General features: G+C 47.2%; 1 protein-coding gene across 2 annotated transcripts in view; it reads right to left on the reverse strand.

Annotated features, from left to right (window-relative positions):
• dscam (DS cell adhesion molecule) overlaps positions 1-17,512 on the reverse strand; it is a 220,777-nt gene that overhangs the window by 29,365 nt on the left and 173,900 nt on the right. For both annotated transcript variants that reach the window (XM_033032509.1, XM_033032510.1), the window contains 3 exons: positions 16,311-16,487; positions 14,831-14,861; positions 10,013-10,128 (listed from right to left, as the gene is read on the reverse strand). In XM_033032509.1, the coding sequence (XP_032888400.1) occupies positions 10,013-10,128; positions 14,831-14,861; positions 16,311-16,487 (324 nt within the window). The remainder of the gene's footprint in view (positions 1-10,012; positions 10,129-14,830; positions 14,862-16,310; positions 16,488-17,512) is intronic.

Genomic DNA, 17,512 nt, shown 5'->3' on the forward strand with positions numbered 1-17,512 from the left:
AGAATTTCAGGCAAACAATTCATGCAGTATAACAAATCAAACTGTTGGAGGAACTCAGCAGGTCAGGGATCATGTGGACAGGGATGTGGACAGACGATATTTTGGAACTTCGTGACTCCTTGCTATGTTTCGCTGGGCTGATAGCAACATGTGACTTGCAGAGGATGTGATCGAGGCTACACGAATGCCCTGTGTAGGAAGGAACTGCAGGTGCTGGTTTACACCGAAGATAGACACAAAATGCTGGAGTGACTCAGCGGGACAGGCAGCATCTCTGGATAGAAGGAATGGGTGAAGTATTGGGTCTTCAGTCTTCACCCATTTCTAGGTAGACAAAAATGCTGGACAAACTCAGCGGGTGCGGCAGCATCTATGGAGCGAAGGAAATAGGCAATGTTTCGGGCCGAAACTCATCTTCAGACTGATGCAGGGTGGGGGGGGGGGGGGGGGGGGGGGTGGTAAGGAGAAAGGAAGAGGAGGAGCCAGAGGGCTGAGGGAGAGCTGAGGAGGGGAGGAGACAGCAAGGGCTACCGGAAATTGGAGGTCAATGTTCAAGCCGCTGGGGTGCAGACTGCCCAAGCGTAATATGAGGTGCTGCTCCTCCAATTTCCGGTGGTGCTCACTCTGGCAATGGAGGAGGCCCAGGACAGAAAGGTCGGATTCAGAATGGGAGGGGGAGTTGAAGTGCTGAGCCACAGGGAGATCAGGTTGGTTAATGCGCCTGGGTTTCAGCAACTAAGTTACAGAGAAAGGTTGAACAAGTTAGGGCTTTATTCTTTGGAGCGCAGAAGGTTAAGGGGGGACTTGATAGAGGTTTTTAAAATGATGAGAGGGATAGACAGAGTTGACGTGGAAAAGCTTTTCCCACTGAGAGTAGGGAAGATTCAAACAAGGGGACTGAAGTTTAGGGGTAACATGAGGGGGAACTTCTTTACTCAGAGAGTGGTAGCTGTGTGGAATGAGCTTCCAGTGAAGGTGGTGGAGGCAGGTTTGTTTTTATCATTTAAAAATAAATTGGATAGTTATATGGATGGGAAAGGAATGGAGGGTTATGGTCTGAGCGCAGGTATATGGGACTAGGGGAGATTATGTGTTCGGCACGGACTAGAAGGGTCGAGATGGCCTGTTTCCGTGCTGTAATTGTTATATGGTTATATGGTTAATGCGGACCGAGTGCCTGTCCCGCTGAGTTACTCCTGCAGTTTGTGTCCAGACAAATGCCCTGTATTTTTTCTTTTCTGCAGAGTTCTGCCCCGAGATTTTTGACTGTGTCTTTGATTCCATCCACAGGGAAAAGAAAGATCTGGCATTTATATAGCTCCTTTAACATTCTCGGTAAGTCACGCTGTGCTTTGAGCCCTACAGAAAAGTTTGTTCCCCAGTAATTCTGTAATAATAACAGAGATAATGGGAACCAATTAGCACCCAATCAACCCCCCCCCCCCCCCCCCACACCAATGAAATAAACGACCATGTCATCTACTAAAGTGGATGTCAATTGAAGAGTAATGACCATGTCATCTACTAAAGTGGGATGTCAATTGAAGGGTAATGATTGCCTGGGACACAATGGAGCGTTTCCCAGCCCTTTGCGAAATACCATGGGATCATCAATGTCCACTTTGGTGGGCCCTTTCCACATCTGAAACACTGTACCTCCATACGATTTCAGCATAGAATTTGCAATGATTTCTCTGGATTGTGGTTTGAACCCACAGCATCTGATTCAGATGCAACACAATCAGAAATAGGGTAGGAAGGAACTGCAGCTGCTGGTTTATACCAAAGATAAACACAAAATGCTGGAGTAACTCAGCGGGCCAGGCAGCATCTCTGAAGAAGGGATCTAACCAGAAACGTCACCTATTCTTTATCTCCAGAGATGCTGCCTGACCCGCTTTGTTACTTTGTGTCTATCATCGGAACTAGGGGATTGCATGATTCTAATTGACAATCGAGTTTGTAGGATGAGCTGGATGGCTCCTACAATGGTATAACATGCCCTACCATTCTGCTCTCATGCTAAATGCTTACAGGGCATATCCCACAGGCTATTTTTAGGCAACTGCCGGCGACTGTCATAGTGATAGCAGGTTGCCGAAAATCATCACAGAAGCTAGGGTGGTAACGGTGGCGCAGCGGCAGAGTTGCTGCCTTACCGCGCCAGAGACCCGGGTTCGATCCAGACCACGTGTGCTGCCTGCACGTTCTCCCCGTGACCGCGTGGGTTTTCTCCGGGTGCTTCAGTTTCCTGGCTCGAAGGGCCGATGGCCTCCTCCTGCACCTATTTTCTATGTTTCCTCCCACACTTCAAATACGTACAGGTTTGTAGGTTATTTGGCATCTGTAAATTGTCCCTGTTATGTAGGACAACGCTCCAGAACCAGGGGCCACAGTTTAAAAATAAGGAGTAAGCCATTTAGAACGGAGACGAGGAGACACTTTTCCTCACAGAGTGGTGAGTCTGTGGAATTCTCTGCCTCAGAGGGTGGTGGAGGTAGATTCTCTGGATGCTTGCAAGAGAGAGCTAGATAGGGCTCTTAAAAATAGCGGAGTCAGGGGATATGGGGAGAAGGCAGGAACAGGGTACTGATTGGGGCTGATCAGCCATGATCACCTTGAATGGCGGTGCTGGCTCGAAGGGCCAAATGGCCTACTCCTGCACCTATTGTCTATTGTAAGCGGTGATCGCTGGTAGATGCGGACATGGTGGGCTGAAGGGCTTGTTGCCACGCTGTATCTCTAAAGTCTAAATCTCTAAAGGCAGCGATCAGCCATAGTTGAATGAAGGCGTCGACTCGATGGGCCGAATGGCCTAACTTTACTCCTATAACTTGTGAACATGTGAACTCCTTGCTATGCCACCACTCACTTTGAGTAAGTAATTAATAAAACTCAGTTTACGGTATATTAGTTTAGTTTAGTTTAAACACACAGCTTGGAAACAGGATCTGCGGCCCACTGAGTCTGCACTGCATGTCTGGAGTGTGGGAGGAATTCGGAGCACCCGGAGAAAACCCATGAGTTCACAGGGAGAACGTACAAAGCTCTGTACAAACAGCACCAGCGGTCAGGATCGAACCCGGGTCCCTGGCGCTGTAAGGCAGCATCTCTACCGCTGCGCAACCGTGACGTTTATATATTTGCTTCATCAGAGAATTTCAGGCAAACAATTCATGCAGTATAACAAATCAAACTGTTGGAGGAACTCAGCAGGTCAGGAATCATGTGGACAGGGATGTGGACAGACGATATTTTGGAGCTTCGTGACTCCTTGCTATGTTTCGCTGGGCTGATAGCAACATGTGACTTGCAGAGGATGTGATCGAGGCTACACGAATGCCCTGTGTGGGAAGGAACTGCAGGTGCTGGTTTACACCGAAGATAGACACAAAATGCTGGAGTGACTCAGCGGGACAGGCAGCATCTCTGGATAGAAGGAATGGGTGAAGTATTGGGTCTTCAGTCTTCACCCATTTCTAGGTAGACAAAAACGCTGGACAAACTCAGCGGGTGCGGCAGCATCTATGGAGCGAAGGAAATAGGCAACGTTTCGGGCCGAAACCCTTCTTCAGACTGATGCAGGGTGGGGGGGGGGGGGGGTGTGGGAAGAAGAAAGGAAGAGGAGGAGCCAGAGGGCTGAGGAGGGGAGGAGACAGCAAGGGCTACCGGAAATTGGAGGTCAATGTTCAGGCTGCTGGGGTGCAGACTGCCCAAACGTAATATGAGGTGCTGCTCCTCCAATTTCCGGTGGTGCTCACTCTGGCAATGGAGGAGGCCCAGGACAGAAAGGTCGGATTCAGAATGGGATGGGGAGTTGAAGTGCTGAGCCACAGGGAGATCAGGTTGGTTAATGCGGACTGAGTGCCTGTCCCGCTGAGTTACTCCTGCAGTTTGTGTCCAGACGAATGCCCTGTATTTTTTCTTTTCTGCAGAGTTCTGCCCCGAGGTTTTTGACTGTGTCTTTGATTCCATCCACAGGGAAAAGAAAGATCTGGCATTTATATAGCTAGCTCCTTTAACATTCTCGGTAAGTCACGCTGTGCTTTGAGCCCTACAGAAAAGTTTGTTCCCCAGTAATTCTGTAGTAATAACAGAGATAATGGAAACCAATTAGCACCCAATCAAACCCCCCCCACACCAATGAAATAAACGACCATGTCATCTACTAAAGTGATGTCAATTGAAGAGTAATGACCATGTCATCTACTAAAGTGATGTCAATTGAAGGGTAATGATTGTACACAAAATTGCTGGGGGAACTCAGCGGGTGCAGCAGCATCTATGGAGCGAAGGAAATAGGCGACGTTTCGGGCCGAAACCCTTCTTCAGACTGATAGGGGGTGGGGAAAGAAAGAAGGACAAAGGGAGGAGGAGGAGGAGCCCGAGGGCGGGCGGATGGGAGGAGACAGCTAGAGGGTGAAGGAAGGGGAGGGGAGGGGGGGAGGGGACAGCACGGGCTAGCCAAATTGGGAGAATTCAATGTTGATGCCAAGGGGACGCAAGGACCCCAGACGGAATATGAGGTGCTGTTCCTCCAATTTCCGCTGGTGCTCACTCTGGCAATGGAGGAGACCCAGGACAGAGAGGTCGGATTGGGAATGGGAGGGGGAGTTGAAGTGCTGAGCCACCGGGAGATCAGGTAGGTTATTGCGGACTGAGCGGAGGTGTTCGGCGAAACGGTCGCCCAACCTACGCTTGGTCTCACCGATGTAAATCAGCTGACATCTAGAGCAGCGGATGCAGTAGATGAGGTTGGAGGAGATACAGAAGGGTAATGATTGCCTGGGACACAATGGAGCGTTTCCCAGCCCTTTGCGAAATACCATGGGATCATCATCTGAAGAAGGGTTTCGGCCCGAAACGTCGCCTATTTCCTTTGCTCCATAGATGCTGCTGCACCCGCTGAGTTTCCCCAGCAATTTTGTGTACCATGGGATCATCAATGTCCACTTTGGTGGGCCCTTTCCACATCTGAAACACTGTACCTCCATACGATTTCAGCATAGAATTTGCAATGATTTCTCTGGATTGTGGTTTGAACCCACAGCATCTGATTCAGATGCAACACAATCAGAAAAAGGGTAGGAAGGAACTGCAGATGCTGGTTTATACCAAAGATAAACACAAAATGCTGGAGTAACTCAGCGGGCCAGGCAGCATCTCTGAAGAAGGGATCTAACCGGAAACGTCACCTATTCTTTATCTCCCGAGATGCTGCCTGACCCGCTTTGTTACTTTGTGTCAATCATCGGAACTAGGGGATTGCATGATTCTAATTGACGATCGAGTTAGTAGGATGAGCTGGATGGCTCCTACAATGGTATAACATGCCCTACCATTCTGCTCTCATGCTAAATGCTTACAGGGCATATCCCACAGGCTATTTTTAGGCAACTGCCGGCGACTGTCATAGTCATAGCAGGTTGCCGAAAATCCGGCGGTTGGACAGCCCCGCCTTCGACATAAAATTTGAAATAGAATCATTACTTTCATAACAAAAACAAACAAAGTCAGCACCGGCGACAACCTACGTCATCCTGGCGACAACTACGACAGCATCTACGTCAGAAGAAGTCAAGCTACGCTCATTGGCGCCAAATCCACTGTCGCCGACTGTCTCCGACATGTTGAAAATCCAGCGGCGACCAGAAAGACGCTACAACTCTTTGGGCTACTTAGGAGACTACTCACGACCTAAAAAATAGCCTAAGTGGGACAGGCCCTTTTGATACAATTTCCATCTCTTCCTACCTGCCAATGTCCCTTTATCTTTTGCCTACCTCAACACCGAGTTACAACTTCAGCAATCGCCAAATTATCTTTTCATTTAAGAGACAAAGAATATAATAAGACTTTTGTGCAACAATACTCCGTAATCTCTTGTGGCTCTTCAATAGGACCATTGTTATCAGTTGGAGTTTGAGAGTCATGGAGCTGTATAGCATGGAAATAGGCCATTCGGCCCATCCATGCCGACTGAGTTAGCATTGTGGGTTGGCCCCATTCGCCTGCATTTGGCCCACACCCCTCTAAACCCTTCCCATGTATCTGTCCGAATGTCTTTTAAAAGTTGTTATTGTATTCACTTCTACAGCTTCCTCTGGCATCTCACTTCAAATACCGACTACCTTCTGTGTAAAAAGATTCCCCCTGAGGTCCTTCTTAAATATCTCTCCTCTCACCTTAAGCCTATGGCTTGTTGTTTTTAAAACCTTTACCCTGAGAAAAATACTGTGACACTTGTGCCCCTCATGATCTTGTACACCTCAATAAGGTCCCCCGTCAGCCTCCCACGCTCCAGAGAAAAAAACCCCAGCCTATCTAATCTCTCTCTCACGCCCGCAAGCCCAGGTAACATCCTGGTGAACCTCTTCTGCACCATTTCCAACTCAATTATATGTTTTCCAGAACTCCACACAATAGTCCAAGTGCGCTCTCACCAACGACTTGTGTAGCCACATTATGATTTCCATAACCTTTGCATTAATTTCCCTTCCAAATGGAGGCAAGCAAGCCATACAGCTTCTTCACCACACTGTCTATCTGACCAGGAACCGTGCACATGTATTCCCAGATCTCTCTGTTCTGCAACATGTTCTAAGCTCTAATATTAACTGTGCTAACCTTGCCCCAGTTTGATAGAGCAAAGTGCAATACCTCCACATTTTGTTCGAGTTTTAGATTTAGTTTAGAGATACCGCACAGAAACATAGAAAATAGGTGCAGGATTCGGCCCCTCGAGCCAGGACTGCCATTCAATGTGATCATGGTTGATCAACCACAATCAGTACCCCGTTCCTGCCTCCTCCCCATATCCCCTGACTCCGCTATCTTTAAGATATGCTTCTATTTTTCTATGTTTCTATGACAGGCTAGATGCAGGTAAAAAAGTGCCCCATGTTTGGGGAGTCCAGAACCAGGGGTCACAGTTTAAGAATAAAGGGTAGGCCGTTTAGGACTGAGATGAGGAAAAACTTTTTCATGCCAGAGAGTTGTGAATCTGTGGAATTCTCTGCCACAGAATGCAGTGGAGGCCAGTTCACAGGATGTAATCAAGAGAGAGTTGGATAGAGCTCTTAGGGCTAATGGAATCAAGGGATATGGGGAGAAAGCAGGAATAGGGTACTGATTCTGGATGATCAGCCATGAACATATTGAATGGTGGTGCTGGCTCAAAGGGCCAAATGGCCTACTCCTGCACCTGCTTTCTATCTCTAAGAATGCCTAAGTTGTCATCTTTAGGTGAGGCTGGGGTTAAGGAAAAGTGGAACACAATGTATATTTGCAATTCAGTGCCAATGTCAAAGTCATACACGCAGCTCTTGTTTTTATATAAATATGTTTTGAACTATTATTTATCAGTAAATAACACAAGACAAATTGCTTTGGAATGTGGAGAGGTAGTTAATTCTTAGTGAAGAGATTCAGATCTGAAATTACAGCATTGCCCACGATAGCTGACAGTAACTACATTGTGACATAATGGTATCGTTGACTTCATTATAAATGTTGTCAGGAATTTTATAATTGACTCAGTTGCAAGGAATATTTTTGCAAGGGTAAGGAGTGCGATACATTGTGTTCGCTGTTTGCTGTCTGTTTGCGAGGATGTACACATGTGAACACTGAACGAAGACAGTGCTGTTCTTTGCTTTTAGTTTAGAGATACAGCACTGAAGCAGGCCCTTCGGCCCAACAAGTCCGCTCCAGCCATTGATCACCCAAACACCGCTTCCATGTTATCCCAGTTTCGCATCCTACACATTCAGGGCAATTTACAGAAGCCAATTAAGCTACAATTAAGCTACAAACCTGCAAATCTTTGCAATGTACACTTGGCTAATCGGGATATGGCAATACTCTACTGAACTCTTCGTAAGAAAATCATTTCACTGGGTGTTTGCACTTCGCACAGGTGACAATAAACGCACCATTGAACCATTGAAACCGGAGCACCCAGAGATGACCCACACGGTCACAGGGAGAACATACAAACTCCGCACAGACAGCACCCATAGTCAGGAGTGAACCTGGGTCTCTGGCGCTGTAATGCCCCTGTCCCACTTAGGAAACCTGAACGGAAACCTCTGGAGACTTTGCGCCCCACCCAAGGTTTCCGTGCGGTTCCCGGAGGTTTTTGTCAGTCTCCCTACCTGCTTCCACTACCTGCAACCTCCGGCAACCACCTGCAACCTCCGGGAACCGCACGGAAACCTTGGGTGGGGCGCAAAGTCTCCAGAGGTTTCCGTTCAGGTTTCCTAAGTGGGACATGGGCATAAGGCAGCATCTTAGTTTTAGTTTTAGAGATCCAGGGTAGAAAAAGGCCCTTCGGCCCACCGTGCCGGCCAGCGATACCTGTACACGGTCCCGCACTATCCTACACTCTAGGGACAATTTGGCAATTTTACCAAAGTCAATTAACTTACACATCTGCGCGACTCTGGAGTGTGAGGGGAAACCAGGGCACCCGGAGAAAACCCTCACAGTCACGGGTAGCTCCATACGGACAGCACCCGTGTTCAGGATCGAACCTGGATCTCTGGCGCTGTAAGGCAGCAACTCTACTGCTGCACCCCTGTGACACCCCTATCTCTTTGCAAGGATGGACACATGTGATCATTGGGCAAAGACAGAGCTGTTCTGGTAGCCACCACGAAGGGGCAACTGCACATTGATCTGTCCATGGACACATCTGTTACTGAGCAAACTCTCCCTCCCCCAGCTCACCCACTTCCCTCCTCTCTTTCTCCATCTCTCGTCCACACCTCCACAATATCTCTCACTCCGTCCTCCCACCTCCCACCTCACAGCTGCTGCAGTTGCTTTTAAGATCGATGGAACAGAAGGAGTCAGAGCTGTCACATGCTATTCCTGTTAAGAGGCCCAGATAACAAGGGCCAGAGACCAGGGACCAGGGCCAAACATGGGGGAGCACCAAGGATGGGACTTGACATCATTGTGTGAGAAACACGTCTAGCACTGGGAGGAAGCGGATTTGATGTCGAAGGTATTTTGGTCATGAATGAATCCCCAGCTGAAATCATGGTGGACAATTTTGGAAACAAGTCAGTAAATGAAAGAAAACTCCTCCACGATTCAATCTCATGGAATATGGCATCACAAGCATGACTGGTAGAGTAGCTGCCACACAGCCACTGAGACTTGGGTTCGATCCTGACCTCGGGTGCTGTCTGGGCGGAGTTTGCATGTTCTCCCTGTGGCTGCGTGCTTATCCTCCGGGTGCTCCGGTACTTCCCACATCCCCAAAACGTGCATGTTTGAAGGTTAATTTGGCCCTCTCTGTAAATTGGCCCTAGTGTGCAGTGGGATAACTAGTGTGAACAGGTGATTGATGGTCGGCACGGACTTGATGGGGCGAAGGGCCTGTTTTCATGCTGTATCTCCAAATAAAACTAAACTGTGTGGAAACTTTCCACTGCCAAAACCCTTTCCAATTCCTTCAAAATATCTAACATTTCAACCTATGAGCCAGAATCCATGGTAATTCAGGACTCTCTCCTCAGCATCCCCATCTAGTGCTCAAAAATACGGCAGGAGCGCCTTGTGCTGTGAAACAGACAAATTGGTGGTCAGCAGACACGAGGAATGAATGGCGGAAGGAACAACGCAAATATACGTTGGTGTATCCTGGACAATGCAACTCACACCCTCCAAGACACACTGGCCAACCTGAGGAGCACCTTCAGCAACAGACTGGTTCCACCACGATGCAGAACAGAACACCACAGGAGATCCTTCCTATCAAACTGTACAACTCCTCCCCCTTCTGTCATGGGGTAGACTGAGACTGACTCCCCTCCTCCTCCCCCTCCCCCACCTGCCCAATCTTTGCACATCCCCAATCCTTTCCACTCCTCACTTGACTTTCATGTTTCATGGATCTTGCGTTTTATGACTTTCCGCAGGCCAATTTCCCTCCTGTGGTAAATAAAGTTCCACCGCATCGTATCATATGGTATGACTGGAGAGGTTGGTGTGAGCTCCATACCGATTGTCTCCATGGTGTCCCTCTCTTCTATCAGGAGTTGAGCGCGTGGGATATCAATGTGCATCCTCAGCGTCTGCTGTTGTTTATTCAGCGTGTCGGACGTCCTTGTGTTTTTACTTGAAAGAGACAGAAAGAAAGACCTTAAATAGCTCTGCTCGAGAGTCTTGCTGCCCCGCCTGCAAGTTCGAGGCTTTTAGCATAATAACATTATTATTTCACGTTAAAAGCCGATCGTGAGTCATGGTTTCATTTTTTTAAATTAATTGCAGCCTGCCCAACGTTTGATTATCCGCTTTTTTTGCCCCCAAAATAATTTTAATCAACTATTTACAAAAATGATATGTACAGTACAAAAATACAAACAAACACACCATCATGTTACAAAATAAAGCAAATATTCTTAAACGTTGAATGTTAAATTACTATTTCCCCATCCTTGTTGAATTCCTCCCCCCCACGGTGCCCAACGGTCCCAGAAATCCCCCATGGCGCCCATTCCCTTTCTAAAACCACCCGGGTGTGGACATAACCCCGGAAAAGGGGCAGGCAGCCGGCTCGGGCAGAGCCCTCTTCCGCCTGGTGCGTGACTCGCAGATGGCCAACTTGGCCAGGCCTAGGAGCAACCCAACCAGGACATCTTCGGACCTACCCTCTCTCCCCTCGATGATCTGCTTGACGGACCAGGAATGACCGCAATATGGTGGACTGCAGGAAAAGGCAATGCAGTCCCTGTATCCGGGCAGAGTATTCACACTCAGTGCTCCCTGCAAGGGAGACTGGATTCAGCGTGGAGGCGTGGGCGGTTTGAGTTATCGACAAGCTGGGTCACTATTCCCCAAACTCATTTATGGCTTGGAGAATATAATAGATGCCCCTCACATTACTTATAGGGCCTTGACTCAAACCCAGTCGCAGAAACCCCAGAGGAGCAATTCACTGCCACCACATAAAGAAGGGGAAAAGAAATAAGAGGCAACTGAAGCAAAATAAAACTTGGAAGTGTGGTGCAATTGATTTTGATGAACAATTTACATAAATAACAGCTTGAATTGTAAGCTGTTTGCTGCATCTGGCAATGGAGACGGGATAATTCACAGAGGACTTGTTGAATATAAAGGGCTGGTTTGGTATACATTTGCCTTTAACGCTCAACATTGTCTCATGCTTATATTTATCCAAAATAGGCGAGCGTAATAACATTAAAACAAAAACTGTTCAAAGCAACTGCTTTCAAGCTATTCCCCAGCCTGAATCAAAGTCGTTTTGTTAAGGGTCTAAAGGTATTAACAATATCCGTTCGATGAATATATTTGCTCTTCGTATGCCGTCGAAATAACAGGGCCAATTTGCTGCTAATTTTACGCGAGTTGCAGGAACTTTGAGGAAGGTAGAAATATGATTAAATTATGAAAATCCAAACGTCATTGGGTGCAAATGTTAACGCACCATTCAACCTTTCCAAGGAGGGTTTGATGTGATTTCAATTTAAAAGCATTCAGAAAAGCAAATCCCACCACAGGCAATCGTCAATCTCAATGATGGAGAATCTGACTTTTAAACGCAACCGCTGAAAACTTGATTCCCTCTTCTCGTAGTTGGTTAGCACACTGCTCCGCTGTTCCGCTCCAACCATTATGATCCCAATCCCATTTTGGTTCGCAGGCTGCCGCACCTCTCACCTTCAATCAGTGCCTCTATCCCTCTCAATTCAGCCCACCATGCGATCTGGGACCCATAGAGTGATACAGTGTGGAAACAGGCCCTTTGGCCCAACTTGCCCACACTGGTCAACATGTCCCAGCTACACTTGTCCCACCTGCCTGCGTTTGGTCCATATCCCTCCAAACCTGTCCTATCCATGTACCTGTCTAACTGTTTCTTAAACGTTGGGATAGTCCCAGCCTCAACTACCTCCTCTGGCAGCTCGTTCCATCCACCCACCACCCTTTGTGTGAAAACATTACCCCTCGGATTCCTATTAAATCTTTTCCCCTTCACCTTAAACCTATGACCTCTGGTCCTCAATTCACCTACTCTGAGCGAGAGACTGTGCACCTCCCCGATCTATTCCTCTCATTATTTTATACAGCTCAATAAGATCACCCCTCATCCTCCTGCACTCCATGAATAGACTCCTTGCCTACTCAACCTCTCCCTATAGCTCAGACCCTCTAGACCTGGCAACATCCTTGTAAATCTATTCTGTACCCTTTCCAGCTTGACAACATCTTCCTTATAACACAGTACCCAGAACTGAACGCAACTCTCTGAATGTTCAACTAAACTCCCAGACATGTCCCATGGAGGGAAGACCTTTCAGTTTGTCGACTGGATGAGTCCCATTCGAGATTGACAGATTTCTGACTAGTACGAGTGTCAGGGGTTATAGGGAGAAGGCAGGAGAATGGGGCTAAAAGGGAGAGATAGATCAGCCATGATTGAATGGAGGAGTAGACATATAACCATATAACAATTACAGCACGGAAACAGGCCATCTCGGCCCTACAAGTCCATGCCGAACAATTATTTTCCCTTAGTCCCACCTGCCTGCACTCATACCATAACCCTCCATTCCCTTCTCATCCATATGCCTATCCAATTTATTTTTAAATTATACCAACGAACCTGCCTCCACCACTTCCACTGGAAGCTCATTCCACACCGCTACCACTCTCTGAGTAAAGAAGTTCCCCCTCATGTTACCCCTAAACTTCGGTCCCTTAATTCTGAAGTCATGTCCTCTTTTGATGGGCCAAATGGCCTAATTCTGCTCCTAGAGCTTATGAGAATGTGCAACACTTTGGTCTCATGTGCTGCAGAATTGTGCTTCTCATTTATGCCATACCTGTTGCTAACTTTGCATGCTTTTCCAGTCCGAACTCTTGCTGATTTTAGAGAATTCTGTAATACTTCCGAAGTGTGGCAATTAACTTGTGTCCCAATACTGACAAATTAATATCTGTTGTTCATTGTGGGACAAATATTAGCCAGAAACTAAGGCTGACTCCCTTGTTCTTTTACAAAGCAATGTCAGGGGACCTTAGGGGACAGATGAGAGCAGGCGGCTCATCGAATAACACCTGAAACAACCTCTGACAGTGTAGCAGTTCCTCAGTGCCGCACCACAACATCAGACTAGATTTTGGCTCTGGCGTCAGGCCTAGGTGAATGGTCAACCTGGCCACACATTTTCCCCCACTACCCGCCATATCTAACTTTCGTTCAGCATGAGTAGAAATAGGTGGGCTGCCTGTGGTTTAAGAATGCGCGCAGGGGGTCCAGTGCGGTCTGAAAGAGGAAGCCAGGAGACTATGCACCAGTTTGCATTGGTGGATCAGTGGTGGAGGAAGTTTCCAGTTTCAAATTTCTGTATAATAACTTATCGGATGACCTGGGCCTAGCACATAGATGCAATTACTAAATAGGTGCAGCAGCACTTCTACTTTCTGAGATGCTTAAGAGAGATTTGTCATGTCACCCAATACCATTTACAGATGCACTGTAGAAAGTAGTGTGCAGGAAGGAACTGCGGGCACTGGTTTACACCAAAGATACCGACACAAGATGATCGGAGTAACTCAGCAGTACAGGCAGCATCTCTGGAGAGAAGGGATGGTATCCCAGAAGGGTTTCGGCCCGAAACGTCACCTATTTCCTTCGCTCCATAGATGCTGCTGCACCCGCTGAGTTTCCCCAGCAATTTTGTGTACCTTAGGGATGGTATCCTGACTGGTTGCATCGTGACCAGGTATGGTAAAAGGCCGCAGAGAGAGGTGGATGCAGCCAACCCCACCATCAAAGGCATCTACATGAGGCGCTGGTTCAGGAGGGCTCATCTATCATCGAGGATCTCCACTCTCTGGACCATGAATGCTTCTCCCTCCCAATGTCAGATCACAGGTACAGGAGCCTGAAGGCCCACTAGGTTCAGGGAGAGCTACTTCCCTGACCAACTCTGGAATTTAATGCAACCACTCTGGAATTTAGAAGGGTGAGAGGATATCTTATTGAAACATATAAGATTATTAAGGATTTGGACACGCTAGAGGCAGGAAACATATTCCCGATGTTGGGGGAGTCCAGAACCAGGGGCCATAGTTTAAGAATAAGGAGTAAGCCATTTCGAACGGAGATGAGGAAATACTTTTTCACACAGAGGATTGTGAGTCTGTGGAATTCTCTGCCTCAGAGGGCAGTGGAGTTTGGTTCTCTGGATGCTTTCAAGAGAGAGTTAGATAGAGCTCTCAAAGATAGCGGAGTCAAGGGCAGGAATGGGGTACTGATTGTGGATGATCAGCCATGATCACATTGAATGGCGGTGCTGGCACGATGGGCCGAATGGCCTACTCCTGCACCTATTTTCTATGTTTCTATGTTTCTATCCACTATCTACCTCATTGGAGACCCTCGTCGGACTGGACTTTACTGGCTTTATCTTGCACTAAACGTTATTCATGTTATTTCCTTTATCATGTACCTGTGCACAGAGGATGGCTCGGTTGTAATCGTGTATTGTCTTATCCGCTGACTGCCTAGCACACAACAAGAGCATTTCACTGTACCTCAGTACACGTGACAATAAATTAAACTCAACTCAACTACTGGTGCAAGTAAGACTGCAACTGCACCCAGGCCTCTTTATACTTGTGCACGTGACATTAGACTTGACTTGTTCCATGGCCCTAACAGCAATGTTCAGAGGCTCAGCGAAGCAGAACTAACTCACCCTTTAACCATTTGAATAAAACCAGACCAAACCAGAGGGCACATTTAACATTTGACCATGCGAAAATATACCAGACGCTCACTGCACATTACCTCATTAACATCTCAGCAAGACTTTTGGCATCTGCAAGAGAAGATGATATTTATTAGTTTCGTCGGTCTGAAATCTTTCATTGAGAAAACCTCTGGTAGACGGTTCCATGAGCGTTGAAGTCTCTCACGTAAGAGTTGGTGTCAAAAAATGGCAAATAATGCAGATCATATCAAGAAGATCAACAACAATTTGGACTTAAAACTGTTAATTTTGGACTAAAACACTAAAACTTCACAGCAGAAAACAACAAAAAATTCAACCAGATTTTAACACGGTGACACCAAAAGAAAACCCTATGAATCGAGTTCCAAAGTCTTGGTCGTTGAGCTAGGTTTTAAGGAACGTCTTCGAGGATGAGAAAAGGGGACAGTGGGTTGGAGGAACGTGGGGTGGGGTGGGCAGGGTGGGGAGGGAGTTTGGAGATGAGAGATAGGGCAGCTGGGGGGTAAGATTGATGACGATGAAGAGCTTACAAACTGTAATGCAGAAGGGCAGATTGAAAAGGTTGGACATGTGACAGTGGGCCACTGTAGGAGCAAGAATGGAAAGACCACATGGAGCTGGTGTTCGAAGTAACGGGCGATTTAAGTAACGGTGCTCTTGCGCACCAGGAGGCCATTTTTGCTCCGGCAGAGACATAAGCTGAGATGAAACGGGAAGGTCAGGGGAATCGTTGGGAGGCAATTCCAAGGGATGGGGCTCAGCTAACGGAAAGGATGACTAGCAATGGAGGTGCATTTACATTCCCCGCCATGCAGGGGCTCGGGACTGAAGGAACTCCGAGGTCTCAGACGCCTCAGGGATGGAGGACGTTACAGAATTAGAGAACGTCATGACCGTGTGGAGATTTGCCAACATGTATAAGGAGTGTGGGGCTAATCACGTATCAGATAGCTCGCTTTCATAGAGGCCTGGATAGAGTGGATGCAGAGAGGATGTTTCCACTAGTGGGAGAGTCTAGGACCAGAGCTCATATAGCCTCAGAATTAAAGTACGTTCCTTTAGGAAGGAGATGAGGGGGAATCTCTATAGTCAGAGGGTGGGGAATCTGTGGAATTCTTTGCCACTGAAGGCTGTGGGGGCCAGGTCAGTGGATATTTTTAAGGCAGAGATAGATCGATTCTTGTTCAAGAAGGAACTGCAGATGTTAGAAAATTGAAGGTAGACAAAAGTGCTGGAGAAACTCAGTGGGTGCGGCAGCATCTAGACTGAAGAAGGGTTTCAGTCCGCAACTTTGCCAATTTCATTCGCTCCATAGATGCTGCCACACCCGCTGAGTTTCTCTAGCACTTTTGTCTACCATAGATACGTAGATTCTTGATTAGTACGGGTGTCAGAGGTTATGGGGAGAAGGCAGGTGAATGGGGTTAGGAGGGAGAGATAGATCAGCCATGATTGAATGGCGGAGTAGACTTGATGGGTCGAATGGCTTAATCCTGCTCCTAAAGGCTGATGAATGTATGAACTTATGACTCTTACCCCTCAGTCGCTTCAGACGTTGCTCCCTCCGGCGCCTTCGGACCACAAGGAGCAGGGCAAAGAGGAGCAGGGCAGCCAGCAAGATGCAGGAGATGGTCACCAACATCTTCAGCTCCTCGTTGGTTGCCATTCCATCCTCAGTCTGCACCACTGACTTAATCAACGGTGGAATTGTGCCTGTGCAAGCAAAGATGTCGAAGTTAGCGGGTAGGAAGGAACTGCGGAGGCTGGTCTACATCTCCAATGTCCACATCGGTCCACATCGAAGATGTCTAAGATTGTACCATCTTACAATACAATACAATACAATTTATTTGTTGTCATTTGAACCCAGAGGTTCAAACGAAATTTGGTTTCTGCAGTCATACAAACAAGAAGAAGAACCAAGACACAACACAATTTACACAAACATCCATCACAGTGAATCTCCTCCTCACTGTGATGGAAGGCAACGTCTTATCTCTCTTATTACAATACTCTAAGATAGTAGAGTAATCTTCTGGTTTACACCGAAGATTACTCTCCAAAATGCTGGAGTAACGCAGCGGGACAGGCAGCATCTCTGGAGAGAAGAATGGGTGATGTTTCGGGCCGAGACCCTTCTTCAGACTGAGAGTCAGGGGAGAGGGAGTACAGAGACATGGGTGGGTAAGGTGTAAAATCGACAGCTCAAGCAGATGCTGATAAGGAAATGTAGAATGGTTCATTGTTAGCTCAGGGGAAGGTGACAACGCGGCATACAATCAGTTAAAGTTATTGCTGCACACCAGGCGTGCAGCACTGTGGTATCAGCCTTGAGTGTTCAGCACTGAGAATATTTCCAATCCTCTTTGGAAACCCTGAAGCATTTTCATATCATGGGGTTACACAGCGCAAAATTGGATTTTTCGGCCCATCAAGACAATGCCGAACATAAATCCCATCGCTGAAGATAGACACAAAATGGGCAAATTGAAGTTTTTACTCTCCACTGCATGGTACAATATCGATTTTCTCTCAGCGAGATCACTTTATGATAACTCATTAATGAAATTCATTGCCACAGACACTACGGAGGCCACATCAATCGATATTTATGAGATGGAGATTGACAGATTCTAGATTAGTACAGGTGTCAGGGGTTACGGGGAGAAGGCAAGAGAATGGGGTCGAGAGGTTGACATAGATCTTTAATGATTGAATGGTGGAGTAGACTTGATGGG

Source organism: Amblyraja radiata, chromosome 14, assembly GCF_010909765.2.
Source record: "Amblyraja radiata isolate CabotCenter1 chromosome 14, sAmbRad1.1.pri, whole genome shotgun sequence".
Lineage (NCBI taxonomy): Eukaryota > Metazoa > Chordata > Chondrichthyes > Rajiformes > Rajidae > Amblyraja > Amblyraja radiata.